Source organism: Trematomus bernacchii, unplaced genomic scaffold (assembly GCF_902827165.1).
Source record: "Trematomus bernacchii unplaced genomic scaffold, fTreBer1.1, whole genome shotgun sequence".
Lineage (NCBI taxonomy): Eukaryota > Metazoa > Chordata > Actinopteri > Perciformes > Nototheniidae > Trematomus > Trematomus bernacchii.
In genome coordinates, this window is record NW_022987608.1 from 7946889 (window position 1) to 7971849 (window position 24961).

The 24961-nt window shown below is 41.3% G+C and overlaps 2 protein-coding genes across 2 annotated transcripts; both read left to right on the forward strand.

Annotated features, from left to right (window-relative positions):
* Positions 1-960: 960 nt before the first annotated feature.
* LOC117483056 (toll-like receptor 1) lies at positions 961-7295 on the forward strand. Its single transcript, XM_034131210.1, has 4 exons — positions 961-1070; positions 1149-1220; positions 3843-3941; positions 4021-7295. The coding sequence occupies exons 3-4, from the start codon at positions 3928-3930 to the stop codon at positions 6482-6484; spliced, it is 2478 nt and encodes an 825-aa protein (XP_033987101.1). The 5' UTR covers positions 961-1070; positions 1149-1220; positions 3843-3927; the 3' UTR covers positions 6485-7295.
* Positions 7296-7836: 541 nt separating this feature from the next.
* cnot4b (CCR4-NOT transcription complex, subunit 4b) lies at positions 7837-24961 on the forward strand. The gene is given in 15 exon segments (XM_034131490.1): positions 7837-8075; positions 11700-11932; positions 12366-12563; positions 13986-14072; positions 14174-14275; positions 14355-14480; positions 16578-16702; positions 16860-17039; positions 17497-17551; positions 17831-18086; positions 18603-18768; positions 18770-19095; positions 22211-22450; positions 24465-24558; positions 24560-24961. Coding segments are annotated over 14 exon segments (2319 nt in total). The 5' UTR covers positions 7837-8075; positions 11700-11758; the 3' UTR covers positions 24750-24961.

Consider the following 24961-nt stretch of genomic DNA (forward strand, 5'->3'; position numbering starts at 1 on the left):
GATGCTACGAATAGCAGCCCAATAGCTCGACCTGATATTGTTGAATGAAGTGTCATCTGGAGAGTTGGTGCATTTGGCCATGAAATCTACTGCTCTTGCCTCTAGTCTGCCTTCTATCCGTCTAAGCAGTGCCCTCATGTCTCCCAAGCACAGGTGGTCTTGGACAGTGTACTTCTCCAGATCTTTCACCCACTTCTGACCTCCTTGGGTGAGTGGAGGTAGCTTTGCCACTAATGATTCCATGTCCCTGTGAGCCCATGGTTGGTAGTCAAATCCTCCTCTCTCAGCCGCTATCAATGGCATGAAGGTATGTGCACTGGTCTTGGTTCTTCCAGCTTTGGGGCATGTCCCAGGGTATTTGTCCCTACTATTGTTCTCTGAGGGAGATGCAAATCTGCGTCGTTGCTGTGACTGTTCTTGGTAGGGGGAGTGTCTACTGGTTACAAACTGTGTACTGCCGTCGTCATCTTCATCTCCTTTGGAATAGTCTTTGTCAGGAGAGTAATTTGTTCGGCGTTTTGTTTGAGATTCTCCCCATTTTTGAGTTATTTGTCGTTTTCTTTCTTCCTTAATTTCTTGGAATCTTTCATCTGCAGAATGTGTTGGTTCAGGAGAGCAACCAGTTCGGTAATTTTTCTCTTCTTGCTCTTTTTCCCATCTTTTCCTTTCTTCTTGTTCTTGTCTTTGTCTTTCTTCCATTCTTCTGATGAGTTCTGCTTCCATTCTGATGAGTTCTGCTTCCATTCTTCTGTTGAACTCTTCCTCTCTGATGAGTTCTGCTTCCATTCTTCTGTTGAACTCTTCCTCTCTGATGAGTTCTGCTTCCATTCTTCTTTTGAACTCGTCCTCTCTGATGAGTTCTGCTTCCATCAGCTGGTTGACCTCATACGCCAATTCTTTCACATTTGGGGCTTGAATTGATGCTTGGTGAGAAGGGTTGTTCTCTGATATGTTGGGAGGAGGCACTTCGGTCAGGCTTGGATACTGCTTTGGAGTTTGGATAACTGGAGCCTCTTCTGTTATTTCTGCTGTGTCTTCATTTACTGGCAGATCTGCTGCTTCTACCAAATGTAAGCTTGTTGTCAATCTCTTGCTGGCATATTTTAGATGGAGTATCAGACTTGTAACTCTAGCTTTTCTTTCTTCAGCTTTGTTCATAGCGCTTTTTCCAGGTCCATACCACGAGGGTCGTCCAGCTTTGATCCATGCCTCTTGCTGTTGTAGGTATTCTCCATTCTCATATTCAACTACTGCTTTTCTATGGGCTTTCGTTGGTCCAGGTTTATCATCTGCTGGAATCAATCCTCTCGTTTGCCACTGCTCGAACAGTTTCTCTATTCTGTTCCATGTCTTCTGTCTATCTTTTGGCGCTGTCATAGCATCTGACCTGATGTTTACCCTCTCCTTAATATCTGCAGTTGAGCCTGGCATTGAGAATGCTCTTAACTTAGTGTCTTTTGGTGACATATTTCTTAAGTAGTTGGATATAGTTATTAAATGTATCAAAGATGAATCACTAATCTACTGAATAGCACCTTCGTGTCACCCGAACTTAACTTCAATATCTGGGATTCTTTTTTTTAAGTTTTTTTTTTAATAAAAAATTAATAAAGTAAATTAGAAATTATGCAAATTTTAAAATCAGAAATTTAAAAAATAAAAAATGTACAGTGTATGGTTTTGACCTTTAAAATATGAAAATTCAAATAAACTGTGTACAGTGTATTCTGAAGTTTATGAAATTATGCAAATGTCATAACTACAATACTTCAATTCAGAGAAACCACATGTAATCTTTATCTGTGTGTGGTGAAGAATGTATTGACTGTAACACTTATGTCCGCTAGGGGAGCTGTTTTATTTTTAACTCCTTTCAAATGTATCAACTAATACTTCCGGTTCATAAACCTACTTCCGGTTTATTTACCCAAATAAAGTTCAAATTACTTTCTTTGAAAAGCATGAAAAACAAAAACAACTTAATCTACTCTCAATGTTCATCTACACCATCCCTGTGTATCCACCATCCCAGTAGTTACCAGTTGTATCACCTAGTAATGCCAACTGGCTAGCTAACTAGCTTAGCATTAACCTCATGTGACTGGGGGAAGGGGAGGGGAACAATGGGAACATTTGATGCAATTGAAAACCACACTGCTTGAAACACTCCAATACAAACTTCATTTATCTTAGCTCTAAATTCTATAGATGCTGACCTTAAAAGCTGATCTTATACCAATCTTGTACACAATCTTTCCGGCTTAGAACATCACACAAAAATATACTTTTCGGCTTAAGAACACAATATACTTTATTAAACGAGACTACGCCGGTTTAACACATCAAACATATAAACTAACATGAACGGACCCAGTCCAGTGCTAAACAGTAGTGATGACGAGATGAAGCCGAGGCTTCGGAGCGTGTGTCGAGTAATCGCCGAAGCTTTCTGTGAAGCCTGTGTCGAGGCTTGTATCATTTGGGGGCCAGTGACGTCATCGATGACAAACGAAGCCTCGTTTGTCGATACCACGTGACTGCTTCAGGAAGCGATTCAGATCTTGGCGCGAGCTTCTGACAGATACAAAGCCATGGGATTCGATTCAAGATGTGTGATCCTTGTGAGAGGAAAACACTTGTCGTTTTGCCAGTTTTCGAACATATATTGCTTCTTTTGTCTTTATAGAAGGCAGCAGACATTTACATTTATTTATGTATAGATGTAACAACAAGATACTATATTGACACATTGTTTTTATTATTATATACAGTCATTTTAAAACACTTACTGGTGTAAAATTCTGTTCATACAGGATGACAAATACATTTGACATCTTTTACCTTTTTGTATCATTATTTCCAGTATTTTTAGTATGTCAAAGATTACAAATAATATGTGGCTGTTTTACACCTGTTCACCAACAGGGGGTCTTGTGAGCACATGAAGCCCATGATGAAGCTTCATGAGATGAACCTTTTAGCGAACCGATTTGCTGGAAAGCTTCAAAGCTTCATGAGGCTTCATCTCGTCATCACTACTAAACAGAGCATGGCTCGTACCTCCCCAGAGATCTTAACACTATTTGGAGCCAGTCCAATGTAAACCAGTAAGACCTGTAGTCTTCTCCTATTGGCCGGCGTCGACGGGGGCGTGTCCAATGCAAATCCTGTCGGTTTCTGCTGCTAAATTACATCACTCTGATGTCTGTGGTCATCTAAACATTCCCTAATAAACCTCATTCCAGCGTCAATAAATGAGTGTTAAACTCAGGGTGTTTAGTGTACAACATCACGTTATTTCACCTTCAATTCACGGTTTGAAAACGTAGCATTTCGCCACAAGCTAATGCTAACCGGAAATGACGAAATTCACCAGCGGAAAAACCGGAAGTCACATGTGAATCTTCGGTTTTCAGAATAAAACAGATTTAAATGAAATAGTGTATTTCATTCAAATTACGCCACATCAACATTGATTTTAATTTCTAACAATCCCTCCTTTCACACCTTTTAAGGTGTGAACACAATACTGGAATCAATGAGTTCTTCATAAGACTGCTTTTAAACTGACGGTATGTTTTAGACTAAATTATGCCATAAAACATTGATTTTAATTTCTAACACTACTATCACCTAAAGAATATTTCTAGGACTAAAAGACTATTATCTTTGCTTTTTAATGACTGATTTTAAATGCCATTTTCTTAATGTCTTTCATTTTTTGTAAAGCACTTTGAATTGCCTTGTGTTGAAAGGTGCTATATAAATAAACTTGGCTTGCCTTACAGAGGAATTTACAGAAACAGGAACAGAGATTTAGTAGTTGATAGACTGCTCTTCAGATTACAGAGTATAAAAGTCAGAGCTCAAAACAGTGCAGACGCCAGATCCCGACACTCGGACTGCTGGAAACCCATCTCTGAAGCCATGTCCACACAAAGGTAAGCCCCTTTTTCCTCTTGTTTTTAATATTGAAATACCATTTTCTATCAATTACTTCTTTATTTTCATGTTTTTCAGTACAAACGTAGCTTTTCTGATTGGGACCATTGCCATCCTGTCCCTGATTAAAACTGACTGTGTTGCTGTAAAAGAAGATGAAAAGGGATTCATACTGTGTGTCACATCGAGGAGAGGAATGCAAGACTACTCTAATCAAAACCTGACGAATGTTCCCTCAAATCTACCCGACGACACGCAGTATCTGGACATTTCTCACAACTCTATCCGAAGACTGAGCGGAGCTTCGTTTTCTGGGCTGTCCCAGCTTTGTTGTCTGAAGGTAACTCACTGTGGCCTGCAGGAGATTTCTCCCAGTGTGTTCAGTCACACACCAGCACTCAAAGTTCTCAATATATCTTTCAATGACTTACCTATCGTCCCTGACATTTCATTGAAACAGCTGAAAATCCTCGATTTGGCTTACAATCTGTACAAGAGCTATCGAATTCCAGCATCATTTCAGAACCTCGCAAATCTGGATGTGCTGTCATTGGGTAGTCCAACTGCTCTGTCGGTAAACTACAATGACTTTGATCCATTGTCCAACGTTTCTCTGAGTCACTTGGTGTTGGGAGCAGGAATCCGCTGGCAAAAATATGATTCTGGTGCCCTTGCAAAACTGAAATCTCTTAAAACAATTTCAGTTTTTGCATCGTTTTGTGGGGAGGCCAGTATGTTTCAAAACCTCCTTGCCGACGTGAATGTGACAGGAGCGAAATCATTGAGAATCATCACTCTATTCCCAGACAACTGTAACGTGACCGGGAACTTTTTTGACAGCCTGAAAACAATGCCACTTTTAAAGAATCTCACCATAGAAAACACTTGGATAAACAGTTCATTTATGGAGGTGTTTATGAAGAATGTGTGGTTTTCCCACCTTTATGACCTCTCATTTGTCAACATAACTTATAATGAAGACACACCAGACGGGTTTCAGTTTCGCACCATAAATCACTCGGTCAATATCTGCTCCATTACCTTCAACGGTGTGAAGCATTACCAATACAAATACCCCCAAATCAACATGAGCTTAGAGGCTGTCTCAAATCTGACCTATTTAAAGTTCTCTGGGACCGGATTGAACATTTTACCCTGCAATCTCTTATCTGTCCTGCCGTCACTGGAGACACTGGATCTGTCCGATAACCTCTTAAAGGATACAGGCTTCTGGTGGTTTCTCTGCTTGCCCACCTCAGTCTTCCCCAAACTCAGGAGACTGTATCTAAGCAAGAACCGCTTCAACAGTCTTGCCTTCATCTCTGAAAAGACAAATCAGATGAAGACATTAGAGTCTCTTGACCTTAGTTTCAACTCCATCTCGTTGGACGGGGATTGCTCTTGGCCTGCTCAGCTGATTGAGCTCAGCCTGGCAAACAATAACCTGGGCAACAACGTCTTTAATTACCTGTCGGTGGACTTTGAGAAGATTGACTTGTCAAAGACGGGAATAACAGCCATAACGCAAAAGGATCTGTCTCGTTTTCACAAGCTGACACACCTCCAACTCAGCTCCAACAGCATCCAGGTTATTCCTGCAGATCTCAGCGCTCCATCTCTGCTCAATCTCTACGTAGACCAGAACGCAATCACATCCATTTCCAAGTTGGCAGGACTTTCCAAGCTTCAAACCCTCAAAGCTGGAAACAATCCATTTGTCTGCTCATGTGACTCCTATTGGTTCGTCAGTGTTCTCAACAAGTCTTTGCTCGCGGACTGGCCCTTAGATTATACATGCAGCACGCCGCCATCTTTTGCAGGAGTGTCCCTCTCAGAGTACAAAACCAGTGAGCTGTCATGTGAGATGTGGCTTCAAGCTGCGGTTGCTGTCCCTGTATTAATAATTATATCTGCTGCCATAGGTCTGGTTTTCTATAAATGTGACGGAGTTTGGTATACAAAGATGTTATGGGTCTGGATCAGGGTGAAGAGGAGAGGCAAGAAAAACTCCAACATGTTAAAGAATGTATCATTCCAGTATCATGCGTTTATCTCCTACAGTCACCAGGACTCGGGATGGGTGGACAGCCGGCTGGTTCGCTCTCTGGAAGGTTCCGGGTTTTCACTCTGCGTTCATGAGCGTGACTTTGTCCCTGGTGACTGGATCATAGACAACATTATCAACTGTGTGGAGTCTAGCTACAAGACGCTGTTTATCCTCTCCAAACATTTTGTCCAAAGTGAATGGTGCAACTACGAGCTGTTCTTTGCCCAGCACAGAGCCGTTAACATCCAGCAGGACTCTTTAGTGTTCATACTACTGGAGCCCATTCCAACTGACTCCCTGCCCAAGAAGTTCTTGAGACTTAGAAGTTTACTGAGGCAGCAGACATACCTTGAATGGCCGAACGACGAACGGAAGCAGCAGGTTTTCTGGGCAAGTCTTAAATCGATGCTACGTGTTGCAGACAAATCTATGGTTCTGAAGGATGTGGCTTTGGCCATTGCTGATACAGCAACTTTAGTTACAGACCAAATCTAGAAAAATACCCTCTTGTACAGCGAAAATGTTTTTCTATTTGAAATTGTTATTCTTGTTCATAATATTTCTTCGTCGTGCAATACAAATGTGAGTGATCTACAAATCTGCATTCCAAAGTTCAGCTAATGCTAACACAAGGCTTCAGAAGTCAAGTTAGACAAATCAGGTTAGTATTTTACAAAGATTTTGTCTTTCTAGTATGAAATTGCTTCCACAAACGCCAAGTCACACACAGTAGGAATATAATACTGAAAAGACTAACTTTGGGAAATACCTTCCCTACTAACTGAAAATGCTAAAGCTAATACCACCACCATTAGATCTGCCGCTTATACAAAATTGGAGATATCAATAATATGTTGTAAAAAGTCAAAATTACAGTTACATTTGAACACAAATCAAGCCTAATTAGAGGTTTCATTCAACAAAAGAAGAAGTCTTAAAAGGTACAACAAATACAACATATTTTTGTAACTGATACAAATATATGTAATTTCTATGCAATGTAATTTACCAGCAGAGAAAAATATTGGTATTCTGCTCTGTGGCCTAATGTTTGTGTCATATGTTGAAAGCCACTTTTAATTTAAGCAAATGTCTCCATCTACTGTTTATAATGAGTCTTTACACCATAAAGTATGAAGGAATGAATTATAAGACTGTGTTACACTGTTATTCAATATTTCTAAACATATGCAAACATTGAACTTGCTTATCAGGGTCTCTCTTGTAAATGGCTTATAGTGTAATTTGTGTGGAAAATTGGGTTATCCTTGTGTATTTTATAAATATATGTTAAGGTGGTAACTTCCATTGCTGTCAGCTTTATATCATGTATAAAAGGCATATTTGGTGATGCTGTCTTGTCTATTAATGAATCATGTATTGAACATTTTTAAATCACCTACAAGTTATGTTTAATAACAACTTTTTTAAATCCCTTTGGCTGGTTCTGTCCTTAAATATATAAATAAATACAAAAGGAAAGGGTATTATTTCACAAACATGGGACTCAAAAGTTGTTTTAATTTTCTTTGAAGAACAAATAAATTACATTAATGTATAGTTATTCGTAAATATATTATTTGGCTATTAGGCATATAATGGGGGCATTTTTTTAAAGCAATACGAATAGATTATTTATATGTGCCGATATTCAAGTTATTTAATGATTTTGTCATCATTCTTTTATACACAAGTCAAAGCACCTTTCTTTGCTAAAGATTGTCTTGATGTATGTTAGCAAAATATACGAATTTCCCCCAACGTTTTCTATGGTCTGACGCTTTGCTAGCAGAGACTACAATACCCATAATGCAATGCATGTAACATCAAGACTATTTGCGCCGACTCACTGAGTTGTAGCCGATACTTGCCCCTGTTCTCTCCTCCTTTCAATGTAAGATGGTGGTTTGTAGAGTAAGTAGGTAGCCAACACCTCTATAAGCTGAGAAAACGGGCCGGTTGTCTCCTCAAGAGAGCGGCTACCGAGTCCCGGGGGCGGAAGTTTGCTGTAACGGAGCTACCGACGCACACAGGCATACTTCTCCCCCACATCCTGGACAGGAATCTCCAAAAGCACATAGGCAGGGTGAGTATCCAGACTAACAGTTATCCCTATTAACCCAGCGCCATAAACAAGGCTATTCATCGTTTTTACTGGACACACTATAGTTCAGGCATAGCCTTCAACGGCTGTCCACGTCTGGTAGTCATTGAAAGGCGTTGCTCCGGGAGAAGAGCCGCGGCAGCTCCATTCACATCGGGCTGGTGTTTCGGTTATATCGGGCTCTGCCGGCGGAGGGCAGGCCGCGTAAACTCGTCTTCCTGACAGACTTTAGTGAGCAACACAACTTAGACACAACACTCTGGTGTGAGAGGAAGTGCCAGTATATTTTGATAACTTTGGCAGTGGATCACCACTGTCTGCGTTGTATTACACGATACGACAGAGTAGAAGAAAAACCATTAGCCGACGTCATGTAAGACAGACCGTAGCTAGCAGCATTCCAGCCTGACACCATGCCTGGCACTCTAACCGGTTAGCATAGCTGGTTAACTTATTAGCCTGGTTAGCTTAGCTTAGCTTAGCCCCGGCGGCGCCCTTAGTGTCTCTTTACAAGTCACATGACAGTCAACAAATACTGCTCGCTATTTCACACTTTATTACAACTATGTGACTATAACACCAGTGTCCCAGTTGACTATTTATATTTGAGCTAAAAGGGGACTAAGCACTGCTTATAAACTGTGCTGGTAGCATTGTATACAGTCGGTGGTATTTACCTGAAACGTAATGGTGCATTCAGTCTTTTTACACGGCTTTAAAGCTAACGTTACTCCGACCATATGATGAATAGGGAAGCACATTTAGTCATGTCCTGTTTCAGCCATGCAACTAAGAAAAGAACATACCAGTCCGGGACAGGTGAAAAGATATGTTGGGGACACAATCATTGTTGATCATTCTGCCACATATTGATTTTGGTGCAAAGGCTGAATGTGTACAGCTAAGCACCAGAGGTTGTCAGGATACATGGCACCTTTGGTTGCTAATTGAATAAATACATGCCTGGAATTACCGTAAACACTTTTGTGACGGTATTATTATAATGTCAGGGTATTCAATCTAGGAATTTAACATACTCATGACTGTTTGGGTCAAACACTGCTACATGACAGTGAACTAATGATATATGCAAAGAAATTGGGTGTATTTTCAGTAAATTCTCCACACATGTTTAGACAGATATGCTTTAGTAATAACAGGTATAATATGATGCTGATATTGCATGGCTAATATACTATTACTGTGTGCCAACAAGTTAATATAATAATACTCAGGCACATAATTCAATAAAGCCACACATACTCTTTAGATAACTTGTATTAGACACAGGTTTATTTTCATAGATTTAATTATATTGCAAAATGTATAATCCTGTTTATTTTCTTAAGTTACAATATCAAAAAAATACTCTGTTAGGTAATTGCACTGTTCATTATTTAATGCCAATGTTGTTCACTCCAGGCTCATTCACTTTAGCCCGCTAACCTAGCCTAGCACCTGTACAGCAATTATTAAATTACTTCACAACAAACCGTATTGAGTTATTACAGTTATCTTCATACATTTCTACCGTTCAGCCAAAGGTCTCTAAGTGTCACTTCTGTGTTCACACCTGACATTATTCTCCTTTGACTCCTTAAGCTAGCCCTGAGCAGATAGTAGAATCACAGGGCTATCAATGAGGCTCTTACGTCCTTAATGTATTAACTTCATTGTAACGTACAGTTTTGACAAGTAGATTGAAGCAATCTTTGTAACCGCACTTCTGTGATATGATCAGCCTTTGTTGCCAGAGTAATTTCACATGTGTGTGTTGCATCAGGGCAATCTGGACCTGTTGTCTGACATGCCTGAGCCAGACAATTTGTATGCAGCTCACCAGTTTCTTTATGAACACACAGACAATACATTTCAGTTAATTATTAATGAGAAAAAGTCATAACTGCATCACAAGCAAACTTCAGAGGTATCTTTATTAGTTCCGTGTGTGTGCTTTATTTGTATCAGCGTCATTCTGCATGTGTTGCATTTTTGTGTCTACTAGCTAGTGGTGGCCTCAGCGACTTGTTTTCAGTCATTAGAGCTGGGAAAATGATGGTAATACTTTCTAGGGTAATTGACACAATGTAAATAGAGATATTCCAGGCTGTGCCTTGCGCCCTGATAGAAGGTTCTTCATCTTGTGTTTCACCACAATACAAAGGTCGATGTTTTCTGCAGCAGTGGGCTAAGGTGAAGTAAGTTGAGATCATTCAGCAATAAGTGAAGAAGGAAAAGTCTGTTTTCCAACCTAGGAATCATGCAGGAAGGCAGAGTAAACAAGCAGATGGTATTACAGTGCACTACATTTCTTGGAGAAAAAAAACTCAGGACTCGTTACCTAGGAAGTTCCTGTGATCGGAAATAGTCTCAGACGTTATGTGTAAACTAACTTAATCCTTTGAACACAACTAATGCTAATTGGAGTCATAACACAGACAAATTGGAACACTCAACTATCAATAATGAAAGTTTGTGGTCTCTACATGGATATATTATAGATATAATTGTGTGAACAGGAGCTAATCTTAGTTTATTCAACATGATATTGTTATTGTCTAAATTAAAACATATCACAACATACTCACATTGTCACAAAAGGGGCGTAGTGAGTATGAAGGTGTGCAGAGTCAACCTGCACAGCCGTTTATTTCTAAGTAGTAGCTAAAAAGTGTTCAATCAGTCTCAGAAACATGCAAAACATAGGTCTGAAATCCAACTTTCAAATCCTGAAAGAAAACAGCCTTTACGTTTTATTTTTGTTCATTGTCTGTCCATTAGCTGAATGCCCAGCCATGCGTTAAAGTAAATCATGTGTTGTGAAATCACCTGATTTCTTGCCAATTAACCAGCAGTGTCTGCCTGCAGAGGGGTTTTAGTTTAATTGGCCACAAGGACTGATTTAGACAAAGTTGTGCATCTTCTCTGCAGCCCTCTGTGACACAGCTATGCAATGACAGATCATTAGATTGTGTTTTCACTGAATCCTCACATCATTGGCTGGAAATCAGCACGCAAGTGGTTTCACTAGTCATTGTTTAAAATTAGATTACTTTCTGTTATGCGCCCAAACAAGCATATTTCCAAACATAAATACTGTTTCTGGGTTATTCCACCGAATCTTGATTTCTTAACTCTGCCTAATTTAGAAAACAAAAGTATTGTGATGTTTAGAAATTAATATAAACTTGTTTTCATTGTATTATCCAAGGTCTAAAACCACTGCATCTTTTTTGTTATTTTGACCAGTTGTAGTCATTCTCTACATGACTATTTCTTTATTTAGAATTTGGAAGACATTTAGTGAAAAAGAAAGTTAATATTCCTCAAATACATACCTTTTTAAAATAATAAAACCAGGTAAATTGATAATCGTGCAGTGGTCTCTTATTTTGTTCCAGAGCTGTATACTAATTATTTAAACAAAAACGGGTCTATAGATGAGAAAAAACAGGAACACACGAATAGCATTTGCTTGAATCACAAATACTAAATATTACCCTCTTACCTCGAAGGCCTCGTCCATTATGGAGAATCCATTCACTTTAATTCCAGCCTGATACCGAAACCTTAGGATGTCTAACCTGTGTTGTGTCTCTGGTCCAGTTCAGGCCTCCTGTTCCTGTCCTGTGAAAGCTGTCGGCCCAGTAGTGCGTAACCCTAGGATGTCCCGGCACCCTTGTGGAAAGGACGACATGATGGAGTGCCCTCTGTGCATGGAACCTCTGGAGATCGATGATGTCAACTTCTTTCCCTGCACCTGTGGATACCAGATCTGTCGCTTCTGCTGGCATCGAATCAGGACCGACGAGAACGGGCTCTGTCCTGCCTGCAGAAAGGTAGAGCTCCAGAAGTGAAGTGCAGAGATCTGTGAGCAATGTCACATGACCCTGACATCAGACAGGTCAAGAAACAGCAGTCTAATAAGAAAAATCCAGGTTTATCTATTTCATTTGGCTAACCAGTTCAATTATTACCCAAATTGTGTGTTGTAAACATCATTTCAGTCTGTACCGCTATATATGTTCATATCATTTCAAACTAGTGCTATTGTCAGTGGAATCATACAAAAAATAATCAGATTTTGGTCACTTAAATCCTAATGTAATCTGGGACAGGATCAAAAAGACATATGATGCCACTTTCATATAACATTTCCTTACTCATCAAAGAGATCTTACACACTGTTGTCATAAAAAAAGAATGAATGGATAGTGATACCATCTGATTTCTCTGGGATTTCTTCCTTGAATGACGTGTGTGTTTCTGCAGCCGTACCCAGAGGACCCTGCAGTGTACAAGCCGCTGTCACAGGAGGAGCTGCAGAGGATAAAGAACGAGAAGAAGCAGAAGCAGACGGAGAAGAAGCAGAAGATCACAGAGAACAGGAAGCATCTGGCCAGCGTCCGAGTGGTCCAGAGGAACCTGGTGTTTGTAGTGGGGCTGTCCCAGAGGCTGGCTGACCCCGAGGTGAGACGACACATAACACACACAGTACAGCAAGTGTTCAGTGTGTGTGCTGCTGTGACCACCCAGAAGACTAGAATAAGCATTAAGTGAATGGGATGTAATCCTGCAGCAGCAGTTCAGTCTGCCACCGTCTCCCACACTCAGCAGTCCTGGAAACAACAGCAGCATCACCATGACGTTGCATGCCAGAAATATCTTGAAGCTATTAATCATATTTCCAGCAGTGAAAGCTGTCTGAAGGCACCACATCAAATAAGAACATCTGGATATGTGGATTGTCCAATGACAACTAGTCAACACTTATTTACTTTATCAGTTGTATGCAAGTTAAAGGGGCCCGATCCCCTTTCCTCTAGTGGTTTTTCTGAATTGAAATGGTCTGCAAAGGCTAAAATCCTAGAGTTCACACCAGAGGGAATATTCTCTCCCACACACTCAGGTCAACTGTACAGTTACGGAGCAAAGCGACCAACAACCAATCACATGAATCTCCCGCCCCCGACATACAAAGCAAAAAAGCCCGAAGTAAACTGGATATAAACTTCCCAAACAGGCGAAAACATACCACTGTCTCTGCCACCTCCCTCCATGCCTGGCTCCTCCGGTTTGTATCCCGGTAGGTAAATAGGGACTGGTCATAAAGCACCGGGTGATTCCCTACCGCTAATTTCTCCTCCATTTTTTGGAATATGAGGAAATGACCTGCGGTATGTCTCTCCCAGCATACACGCGGTTTGATTGGCTAACGCTTGAACTGTCAGATTTGCATAAACGGGATTTGATTGGCTGACGCGTCCACCTCAGATTCAAAAGTTGAACATTGCTCAACTTTTGAATCCTGAAAATCCTGAAAATCTCCGCTCTGCTTCCCACAATGCAGTTCGGCGAAAAGTGACCCCATTCAAAGTGAATGGGCAGAAGCGTTCCAAGATTTTTTTTAACGCTGCTGTGTGGACGCTCAGTTACATGTGTTGGACTTGAGAACAACTTCAGCAGTTAAAGATGAGATTTTATAAATGAAAAACAATATTAGATGTAAGATAGGATGAGGAGGCATAAAGTATAACACAAGCAGTATATACATATGTTCAAAGAGGATTTAGTCTAAGAGTTTATGCAACAGCATTGCACACATGTATTGAGAAGAAAGATTGAGATAAATAGACTCATGCAACTTTAACAATATTAACATTTACATTCAACGATGCACAAATGGTATGTGTCAGGCTCAATAGCAGCAGTATGATGATGCATTATTATGTAAACAGTAAAAAAGTTCAGAGAGTAGGTTAGCAAGTGGTATAGTCAGAGATGCGATATAGCACTATGGTATAACACTAATCAAGCTCCACAGGACACACATTGCACATTGCATCACCAATAAGATGATGACGATAATGGTGATAATGATTTGTTTGACAGGTTCTAAAGAGACTAGAATACTTTGGGAAATTCGGGAAGATTCACAAAGTGGTGATCAACAACAGCACATCATACGCTGGCTCCCAGGTGAGGCCCCCCCCCCCCCACAGTGAACAGCGTGTCACAGCTCACATGAATGAAACTACATTTGAATTCTGGCTTTGTCTCTGTCTCTTTCTCACTCCCAGGGGCCCAGTGCCAGTGCCTATGTCACATATCTTCGTTCTGAAGACGCTCTCAGAGCAATCCAGTGTGTCAACAATGTGGTGGTGGACAGCAGAACACTTAAGGTAGGCCTGAGACATACATGTAATATCATTTGATAAAGGATGGAGTGAATTCTTTGTGATTGTAGCGTTTGTTTTGCAGGCTTCTTTAGGAACAACAAAATACTGCAGTTACTTTTTAAAGAGCATGCAGTGCCCCAAACCAGACTGCATGTATCTCCACGAGCTGGGGGACGAGGCTGCCAGTTTTACTAAAGAGGAGATGCAGGTAAGTCCAGTCCAGAGGCCTGTACTACGAAGCTGGATTTTCGCTTAGCCGGCTAACTTCAGGGAAATCTCGGGCTTTCCGGTCCTACGACGCTGGTTCTCTTTTTAGCAGGCTAGATTTCCATGGTAACTTATGCTGAGCGGCAAACCTGCTCCGGAGCAGGTTAGGTGGCAGGCTAAGAGATCAACTCAGTGAAAGCACCGCCTGCTGACCAATCAGAGCTCCGTGTGCGGAGTTTAAAGCGATCAATTCATATTACAGGATAGAGGAAATACAGAAAAACTGCCGTTGCAGGAAAGACGGCCGGCCAAAATCAACTGACTGTGTGAACGTGAAAATGAATAGAATATCCCCTCCCATCTTCAGAGCAATCTGACTATTATAATATTAGCGTTAAGAAAGCTTACTTAAATATCTGCCACGACATAAGTAACCGGATCAGAGTAACATTAAGTACAGTCCGCGGCACTGTGAGTGCAGACGTCGATGTGTCCCATTATTCATATCATATCACATCATAATGTATCATATATTTCCTTATTTGAGTCAGCTGAGCCGTATCTGGCCGTGCAACACTCACAGTGTCACATACTGTATGCAGAAGTATTATTTTAAGCAACACATTAAGTTGACGAAACACTCGAGTCAAATGTAATTAAAGTCAGATCCACTCGTGTCTTGGACGGGGCAGTGATTTCATAAACCTGTTAATGTACGCATTCAAACGCTTTTTCTTTTACCAGCTGTATTCACCTTGCAGGTGCAGCTATGTGGCTTTTATCCTGGATAAAGTGTTTAAGTCATGGATGTTTAAAGTTTAACTTCTTCATATTTGACTAATATTAAAGTTCACTTTTCATTCAGGAAGTATGACGCTGCGCTGTCAGTACGCTTGTCCGTGTTTGAGATTGGTCGAATGCTCCAAATACCACCCCTTTCATGTGAACGCGCACCTAACTAGATAGGACACGGCTGGCTTGAGCGATCCACTTGATAACCAGCGTCGTAGTACAGTTTAGCGAGAGCGCGTATGTTTTGGATTGGGCCAACCGGCTAACTCAAACATATCCAGGTTAGGTTGAACCAGCTTCGTAGTACAGGCCTCTGGAGACAGCTAAACTAAAACTCTATACTCAATTTGCATCAGAAATGTAAGACAAATCTAAACTAGCAGACTATAGCTGGGTTCAGCATGACGCAACTTATCTAGTTATCGTAAATCTTCGAGAGTGAAATATTCCATGATCACGTGGGTTTGTTTTCTGACCTAACTTAAGCTCAGAATATCCAGTCAACTTGGCATCAACATTGACACAATCCTCTGTGTTTTTATATACAACTATTTATTATAACTCCTAAAAATGCAGGCAAGAAATCCAAACTATGTGTAGCTTAAATTAGTCTGATAAATAATACTTTACGTGACCAACTAAGGCAGGGGTGGGGAACCTTTTTCCTCTCAAGGGCCATTTCAATTTTTTCAACATCCTCCGAGGGCCGTACAAATGATTGACCTCTGCTTAAAAATACTAAAATCACAGTCCATTTCTTTCATTCTGAGCAAAGAAAAAGCAACCTCTTAATCCAGATATCTTACCATGACTTGCGCATGCATTCACGTGCACGGTTGTGGCATGACCATCAAAACAGAAAGATATGGACACAAGATGTGTGCAAATGTATTTAGTTTCCTATCCATGTGGACATGATTTAAGTGGGGGGCGGACCTAACCTCCTCTAGGGGGTCCGATTTTTTTTTTTAAATGTTGAAGTTAAAAGCATCAGTCTGGTGCACTTTGAGAGCAACATGAAGAGATCTATGGATACATCTCTCAACACCCATATGAAACAGAACTGTAAGCAGATTTCTTTTTCTTTATGGATATTTTACAAATCATATTTTACAATAACAACTTTTTTTTACTGTCATATAGTATTTTATACCTGTACTGAGGCATATATAGGAATATATAATATACCTGTAAATACAATTTTTACCTATACTCCCCTGTATATATTTCCTTAATTTTCGTCAGTCGTCACAGAGAAACTGTCTGTTGCTACATAGCTCATGCTCGAGTGTTCTTTTGCTTGCAGGCGGGAAAGCATCAGGAGTATGAGCAGAAACTTCTTCAAGACCTCTCCAAAAACAACCCCACCTTCCTGCAGACCCCCGCTGTGCCAGGGGACAAACCCAAGGGCAAGGCCAACTCTTTACAGAGGTATTCATGCGCCTCTGTGTCTCTCAGAAGTCATGTGACATCGTTCCCTGAAGCACAGGGATTGTGTGATTTCACTGTGAATGTAGATATTTGAGCTCTCTATTAAACCGTTCTGTTCAGTGTTGACCCGTGTGCCTTTCTCTGTGTGCTGCCACAGGTCCAACAGCTCCAGTAAAGACGGGAGGATGACCAACGGGCTGTCCTCAGAGCACAGGAGGAGCCCCACTCTAGATGGCTCCGACTCTGAACACCTGAGCCCCGAGGGGCCCGAACCTGATCTCAGCCCTGACCCTGTCCCGGCCCTCTGCCCCTTCTCCTCACACCACGAGCTTGCTAGGTAAAGTTAGATCAAAAGCTGAATTAGTCCAAATATTTTGAAGTTTTGAAGAAATGTGTAGCACTGACCTATTGGCACTAACTACTCGCATATCATTTCAGCCATTCCAAGTGTGGATCTAAATGATACATTATTGTAAAATGTTATTTAAGATCATTTCATTTGTCAAGATTTCACCTCGCTTCGGAAATAATCCTGACTCTAAACTCCCTTCATATTTGCCTGTTTGGATACATTCACTATAATTAAATAGTTAATCAATATATCAAATGTGTCACTTGTTTATCCTTTTTAAGCTACTGTGAATGCAACCCATTACAGCTGCTTCCCTGTTGTTATCAGGCTTTACTCTAACCTGACCAGTGTTTATTTGTAAATTGGCCATTACTAATGACTCGCTTTAATTTGCAATTACGTTTACTATAATTATACATTTTCTCTGCTTTTGTTTTGACAGCCCCAGAAACAAACTGACAGACATCAGTATAGGCAACGGTGAAACCTCACAACTGGTGAGTAATGGACTTTAATGACAAAAGCATTGAATGTGTTCTAAGAGCCTTTTGTAGTAAACTCAAAGAACAAATATGTAATGTTAGTATGTGTTGTCCCTGTTGATAATCTTAAAACAGGGATATGATTTGCCTATTTTAAATATAAATAGTTGTTCTGCAGTTATTAACTGTTTTGGTCATATAAATGTCATATATTTAAACTAGCATCCACATGAGACAACCAGATCAAATAAATGATATAAGAAGTAGACCGCTCACCTGTCCTGTGTGCTTCAGCTCCACAGCAGTGACTCTCCGTCGCCCCCCCCTGGCCTCAGTAAGCCGGGGCTGATGGTCCCCCTCAGCGTGACGGGACACACGCCTCGCTCCCCCTTCGAGGCGGCGGCTGTAGAGTCCCAGTCTCTGTTCTCGGACAACAGCAACTTCAGGCATCCCAACCCCCTGCCCAGCGGCATGAGCGGCTTCCCCACCCCCCCCCACAGCAACGCCGAGTGGCCCACCACCCCCGAGCCGCACAGCCTCTTCACTTCAGGTAGAGATAAGATACGGAGGATGTGTGTAACAACTGTAAATATGCAGTGTTGTTTGGTGTCAAATATTTCTTCTTCACACAAATTCTGTGTTCTGTATTTAATAATTCTGTGTTCTTCATTTACTAAACGTTAAAGAACGGACTAGTTCTGAAGTCAGTGGGCGGAACCTCCAAAATTCAGTCACTGTACACAGACAATTATTTTTGTGAGGACTTCCCCCCCCCCTTCATATTGTGTCCCTCACGTTTTCCTCTTCCCTTTTTGTGAATATGTTCCACGTGTGAGGGAAAACTAATTTAATAACAACTGATTAGTTATATATCAGTAAATAAACGGAGATCGGCTCCACGGTCTGCTGACTCGGGTCTCATCCTTCAACAAAAGAAACAAGTGTGATTGATGTGTAGACTTTCTGCTGTCCTGATATCAGCCGTTCCACCATTTTGGAGCCAGCATAGCAAATGTTGGGTTACTTCTTCCTGAGGTGTGCTCACTGTTCCCTCCTGTGTTTGCAGACACCATGCCGGTGTCCTCCTCCACAGACTGGCAGGCGGCGTTTGGCTTCGGCTCGTCCAAACAGCAGCAGGAGGACGACCTTGGCTTCGACCCCTTCGACATCACGCGCCGGGCTCTGGCTGACCTCATCGAGAAGGAGCTCTCCGTGGAGGACAGCTTCAGCCCCCCCCCACACAGAACCCTCGCCCCCCCCGCTACACAGAGGCCCCTTCCCCAACCCCCTCCCACATCCTCACCACTTCCCCCATCATCAACACCCTCACAGGGGAGGCTACACCACCTTCGGCTTCCCCACATCATCATCGTCTTCATCCTCCTCCTCCTCCTCTGCGTCCTGTGGATCCTGGATGGGCCCCACCTCCTCTCGCAGAAACTTTGTGCCTTTGAACCACACAAACAGTCTAACCACGTCCACCTCACACAGCAGCTTCCTGGACTCCACAGGGCTGCTGGGACATCACAGCACTGGGCTCGGAGGAATCCCCATCGCAGGTAAGACTGAGCACACCTGACACGCTTTCTCAACATCACTCTGAAGTCAGAACAGGTCATTTTGTGATTCACTTAGTTATTATGGGGTTTTGGTTGATTTCAAAATACATTTTTGCTTCCAGAATAAGAAATGATTATAATCATTTTCAGCGAATAAATACATTTTTGAAGCTTGAAAAGACAGGATGAGAATTTCTGCAATCACCGTCAACACTAGCTCTTGCTCCTCAGCGCACCCCCCTCCCTATATCTCAAGGAAATGACATGGCAGGCAGGGTCAGGAACAGGGGACTTTCATATTTTCATGTTTGGAGTACAATACCATAACGATAGCATCGGAAAGCTAATCATCTCTTTCCAACAGTATATAGTCAAAGTCAACTTTAATGTCAATCTTACTCAGTTTGTGTGTACAGACAGAGAGATCAAAATAACTTTTCCAACAATCCCTAATACAAATATATATATCTATATATCAGATAACAGATAACAGATTTCTAAAGAAGTTAGCATTCACTTTTTTTTGATATTTTTAAAGCCTTAATGTGTTATTAAGGATTCATATTTACAATTAGTTTATTTTGTTGAGGATTGCAGTTTACCACCACATAGAATGCAGAGTAGTTTGTTCTTTAGGTAATTTATTCACCAAAGTGGCTGTCTGCAGAACAGATACATGATGTCATTTAGTGCATTGCATTGTGGGTAAAAATGTGTTTCACTGACCACTTGGTGGCAGCACAGCATTAACTGTCTGCAGTGTTGTAACACAGCAGACAGTTTCGTAAGTCAAGTACATATTGAGAAAGCAGACTGAATTTCTTTCTGTGTTCCTGAGCATTTTCTTCCATCTTTTATCCTACTGTCGTCTCACTGGATTATCTGAAACCTTCCCTCTATAAGCAAATCCCCCTTCAAAAAGCACCTCATGAACTGAAATAATCTGACTGTAAATGCCGTCACAAGAAATGATTTAGCTTCCGTCCCAAATCACCGCTCATTGCGGTCGAGACGGATCAGAGCACACACCGAGTCTTTTATGGACTTTCTAAAATGCTTTACCATAAAAGCTAAACATTGATACATTTTCACACCTAACATTTGTTCCAGAATTCTTGCAAGGGTGTCCACGAAAAAAGCCAAAAATGTAAACTAAAAAGCAGAGTAGACGGTGCTAACATTAGCCACAACTCTGAATTAGCATCCAGTACCAGTTGGGGAATACTACACAGTGGAAGTGATGTGTACTAGATTTGAACACAACATGTAAACAAACAAAATAATGTATCAGGGTTTTGATATGCTTCTTTTACGTAGGGAGGAACATTGGTGTAGTACTCTGGGTAGTTAGCTATTCAGCTAGGCATGCTAACACACAGAAAAAGAAGAAGAAAGCTACTCAAACCAAGCAGCTTCTTTCATTTTGAAATTGTTCACCATCTCTGAACCGCAGAGATGTTGGCAGCATCTGAATGGAAGCTAATGGATGTGAAATGATGCTAGTTGGAGACGATGAGGAGGCATTTACAGACACTAAAAGCAGTCCTAAAAGACAAAAGCTAATCTAATGGAAAGTAATCTCTCTCTGTGGCATCGCTTATCTTGGTTCAAATTGATTTGGAAGGCAGCTCTCGCTCTCATGAATTAAACATGGCGGCACTTGTTTATCTGAGGATGCAAATGGAAACATAGGTGATGCTGCTAATGCCTGACAGCCTGATTCAAACTAAAGAGGCAGTACTGAGGGAGGAAGTATTCTCCTTAATCACTCATGTTTTTGGAGTGGGCGTGTGACAGGGGTTAATGCCAAAGCTTTAAATAGTTATTGGGATGGGTAGAATTAATACTAAATTGGTACCACTTCCTGTTTGGTCAGTGTCGAAAAATATACCGAGAAATCCCAGAGCGATGTTCTTTGTAAATATTGTTTTTATGGTATTTGTTGTCTTTGTTTTTCTTTATTTACCACTTTTAAGAAGCGTAAGGACTGTAATTATAGTTATTTCAGCAAAAATAGCCCAATAAAATAACTTATTGAATCTTTTAACAGCTTTTCATGTAACGTCTTACATTTTTGCACCAAATTATCGATTAGAGTATCTTATCTAAAATCGATATTGATAATAATTTATTTATTATTATCCCTAATAATAAATCAATGTACTCTTCCGGAGCCTCAATGCTTAGGTTATGGCTCTGGTAACTTTAATGGCTATATTTATATAAAACATCCCAAGATATGTTGAATAAATAATATTTAGCATTATGCTGTCATTTGAATGGCTTCTGTTCCCTCGCCATCTTGTAGGAAGATGGCTTAATGAGGAAGCAGACTAACATCCTGTCTATTAGTATTTATTATTTATGGAGCCATGATATCTGGAGAGGCTGTCTTCCTCTTCCTGTCCTGCACCGTGTCATTAGACAGAGCTCTGAAACCTCAGCGTCACACACAGCTAACAGGAGGAAACATGGCAGAGGAATAATGAGCTCTCTGCTGCAGCCTCTCCGGACTCTGGACTCTTTTCACCACAGGCACATTTTATTTGATCATTAGATTGCCTTTTTTTAATTAATTCTATTTGTTGTTCTCGTATGTTTAAAAAAAAAAAAAAACCTTCCAAAGATTTTCCTCAGTGAATAGGTGATGTAACATGTAGCAAGAAGCTAACTGGGAATGTCAGTGGATCATCTCACACTGATGGGGTGTCTTTTTATACTATCTTTGGGGATAGAAACTGAAATGAAAACCTATTTAATTCTGTTTCTGAGGGCATCATCAGCCTCAATACTTTTTTACTCTCATTTGTAGTGACATTAGAATGGAAATGTGGCATCTGTGTAATGTTCAGATTCGTCATCTAGTTGACTTATTCCTTAACTAAACCCAAAAAGCTCACTACTGTTTGTCTTTGCAAATAGAAACCTTGAAATGATACATAAAATGACAATATGTTCGCATATAGCTCATAATGAACTCTTAGTCTGTCTATTCGCGATTGACTGTTTAAAAAGAGCATTTAGGACGTGGCTGTATTTATCGTGTATACTGTATCAGTGTTTCTGGTGGTCTGCTTGTTTCCCATGAGCCTCCTCTCTCCCTGTGTCCGTGCAGAGAGCAGCAGCTGTGCAGAGAGCATACATGTGAAACAGTGGCAGGACGGCCTCAGAGCGCTGTTACCCAACATCAACATCAACTTTGGAGGACAGCCCAACTCCTCTTCTTCATCATCCTCCTCCTCCTCCTCCTTATCCAGCGTCAACCACACGGGGCCACCGGGCCTCTTCAACAGTGTTCCTCACAGCCGCTCCTGGGAGAGCCCCCCCAGATGGATGGACCCCGCCATCATCACAGGTAGGAGCCCCCTGATAAGCCTTTTAAAAAGGGGCCCTATTGTGCTTCTTTTTTTCTCTCACTTTCCTGTAGGGTGTTATATAGGTTTTTGTAAATGTTCTGTTAGGCTCAAAATCCCAAAAGTTCTCTCAGTTTCTATTGGCTAGCACTCAAACAAGTTGTACATGATAGGCTAATGGGAGGGACATCTCTAAGCGAGTCACCAATTTGATGATTTTGGACTCGACTTGACAAAATCTCAAAACACTTGCGACTCGACTTGGACTTGAACAGCAAGGACTCGGGACTTGACTTGAGCCCTCTGACTTGAGGTGACTTGATACTTTAATTCCGGGGTCTCCAACACGTCGATCGCGAGCTGCCGGTAGAAGAGCAGACTCCCGTCGGGGAGAGCAGAATCTCCAGCCGCTTCTACTCTTGCTGAGAATCTTTGCAGGGAGGGGCGGGACTTTATTTAGCTTGGGCCACCATGCGGCCAATCATATGCGAGCACACACTAGGATCATACCATTATGTGAAAGAAGGGTGGGGGGCAGACGCTCCAAAGACAGCAAGTGTAGTGGTACAGGCCAGCTGCAGAGCGTCAGAGAGACGGGGAGCCGGATTTAAATGCAAGCGCGTTGGGAAAAAGTCAAGAAATTTGCGAAAACCAAAGAAGAAGCAGCTTCTGGCTGCATTTCAATGATATTGGAGAAAGCAAAGCTGAGTGCAGGATTTGTAAAATGAAAATAACCTTCAGAGCAGGGTTTTTATTTTAGTAACGACTCAGGATTTATTGCCAGAGGTGGGAGAAGTTCAGATCTTGTACTTGAGTAAAAGTACCAGAGTGTAGGAATACTCTGTTACAATAAAAGATCCTGCATTCAAAATGTTACAAGTAAAAGTACAAAAGTATTAGCATCAAAATATACTTAAAGTACCACCTGCAGAGGGATCTAGATTCAGGTGTTCTTTTCCCCATAGAGACGCCTCGCTGCACATTATCCCTGGGATCAGGGATCTTATCCATTAAACTCCTTCTGAATCAAACCGTCACGGTAGCCTTACCTTACTGATCCCTCTTAAAATAGAAAAAAACACATTACTCTACCAGCAGAGAGAAAATGGATTATTAAATTATGAATGCGACTAATAAAGAGCAGTTTGATTATTAAGTATTATTCTGTTGATGGATGTCATTACATTTGGTGAAAAGTACATAATGACTTGTTTAAGACTCGGTGTTTCAAAGTTTAGGACTTGAACTTGACTTGAACTTGACTTGGACTTGACTTGAACTTGACTTGGACTTGACTTGAACTTGACTTGGACTTGAACTTGCCCATCCTGACTTGAGACTCGACTCGGACTTGAGCGCAAAGACTTGAGACTTACTTGTGACTTGCAAAACAATGACTTTGTCCCACCTCTGCTGTGTACCATAGCCACATACATCCATCCATCAACAAAGAATGAGGCATTTTTCTTATAGACTCTTAATCTTTAAATAAAGTGGGGAAATCGATTACAGCAGAGTGAGAGTAAGTTATAGTTTATGTTTTTTTGCAAGTGCTTTAAAGATATCATCTTGCCCAACATCTGCTTTCAGGCTAAAGTTGACACTCATTCCACTCCATGTAGTAGTTTAAGCGTTTATATTCTATTTTTTTAAATCCTCAATTTTGTATGCTAATTTCTGTGAAAGGGGATTTTTACGAAAAATCTGAGGTATGGTTTTGGAAAGAAGTGATCTTACCTGAGTTCTGTAGCTCCTCATGTCTCAACACACCTGTATAAGACGAGTTGTGGTGGAAATGCATTGTGGGTAATGTAGTCAACCTTTCTGACTGAGGAGAAGAGTGTGAGGTAAATAGAATTATCTCTGGTGCTCTTTTAACGTCTGATCTGCTGTGCCGATGTCATTGTGCTACATCACTAACTAGGAGGATGAAGACATTACAACTGAATGTCATTCATTTGTCTTCTAAAAGCATTTCTATCGATGTGTGAGTAACTGTCTCCTGTCCCCCTGCAGGACTCCCCCCCGGCAACAGTGTAGACTCTCTTCAGGACGACAACCCCCCCCACTGGCTCAAGTCCCTGCAGACGCTCACAGAGAACGATCCCCCCCCGCCCAGCTCCGCCTCACACAACGGCTCCTACGGGGGCCAGCCCCCCCCCCCACAGAGCCAGCTGGGCACACTTCTCCACCCCCAGCACCCACTTCCACTCCCCCCCACCCGGCTTCCAGACAGCCTTCAGACCCCCCACTCAGTTGCAGGCAGACCTGCTACAGAGCGCCGATATCGACCGCCATTAGGGACCCTACACAAATCACATGACCCATGGCCAATCAGCAGATACAAAAATATTAACGACTAATAATATAATATAATATTTCTTTCTCCACAAGAGCTTGTGTGTTTCTTGTCTTGGTTTCTAATTGGTTGTTCGATTTGGTCTCAAGCTACCCCCGCCCCCCCCTAATGCATTATGATCAGGAAGTCCTGCTGACAGAGAGAGAAACGATCT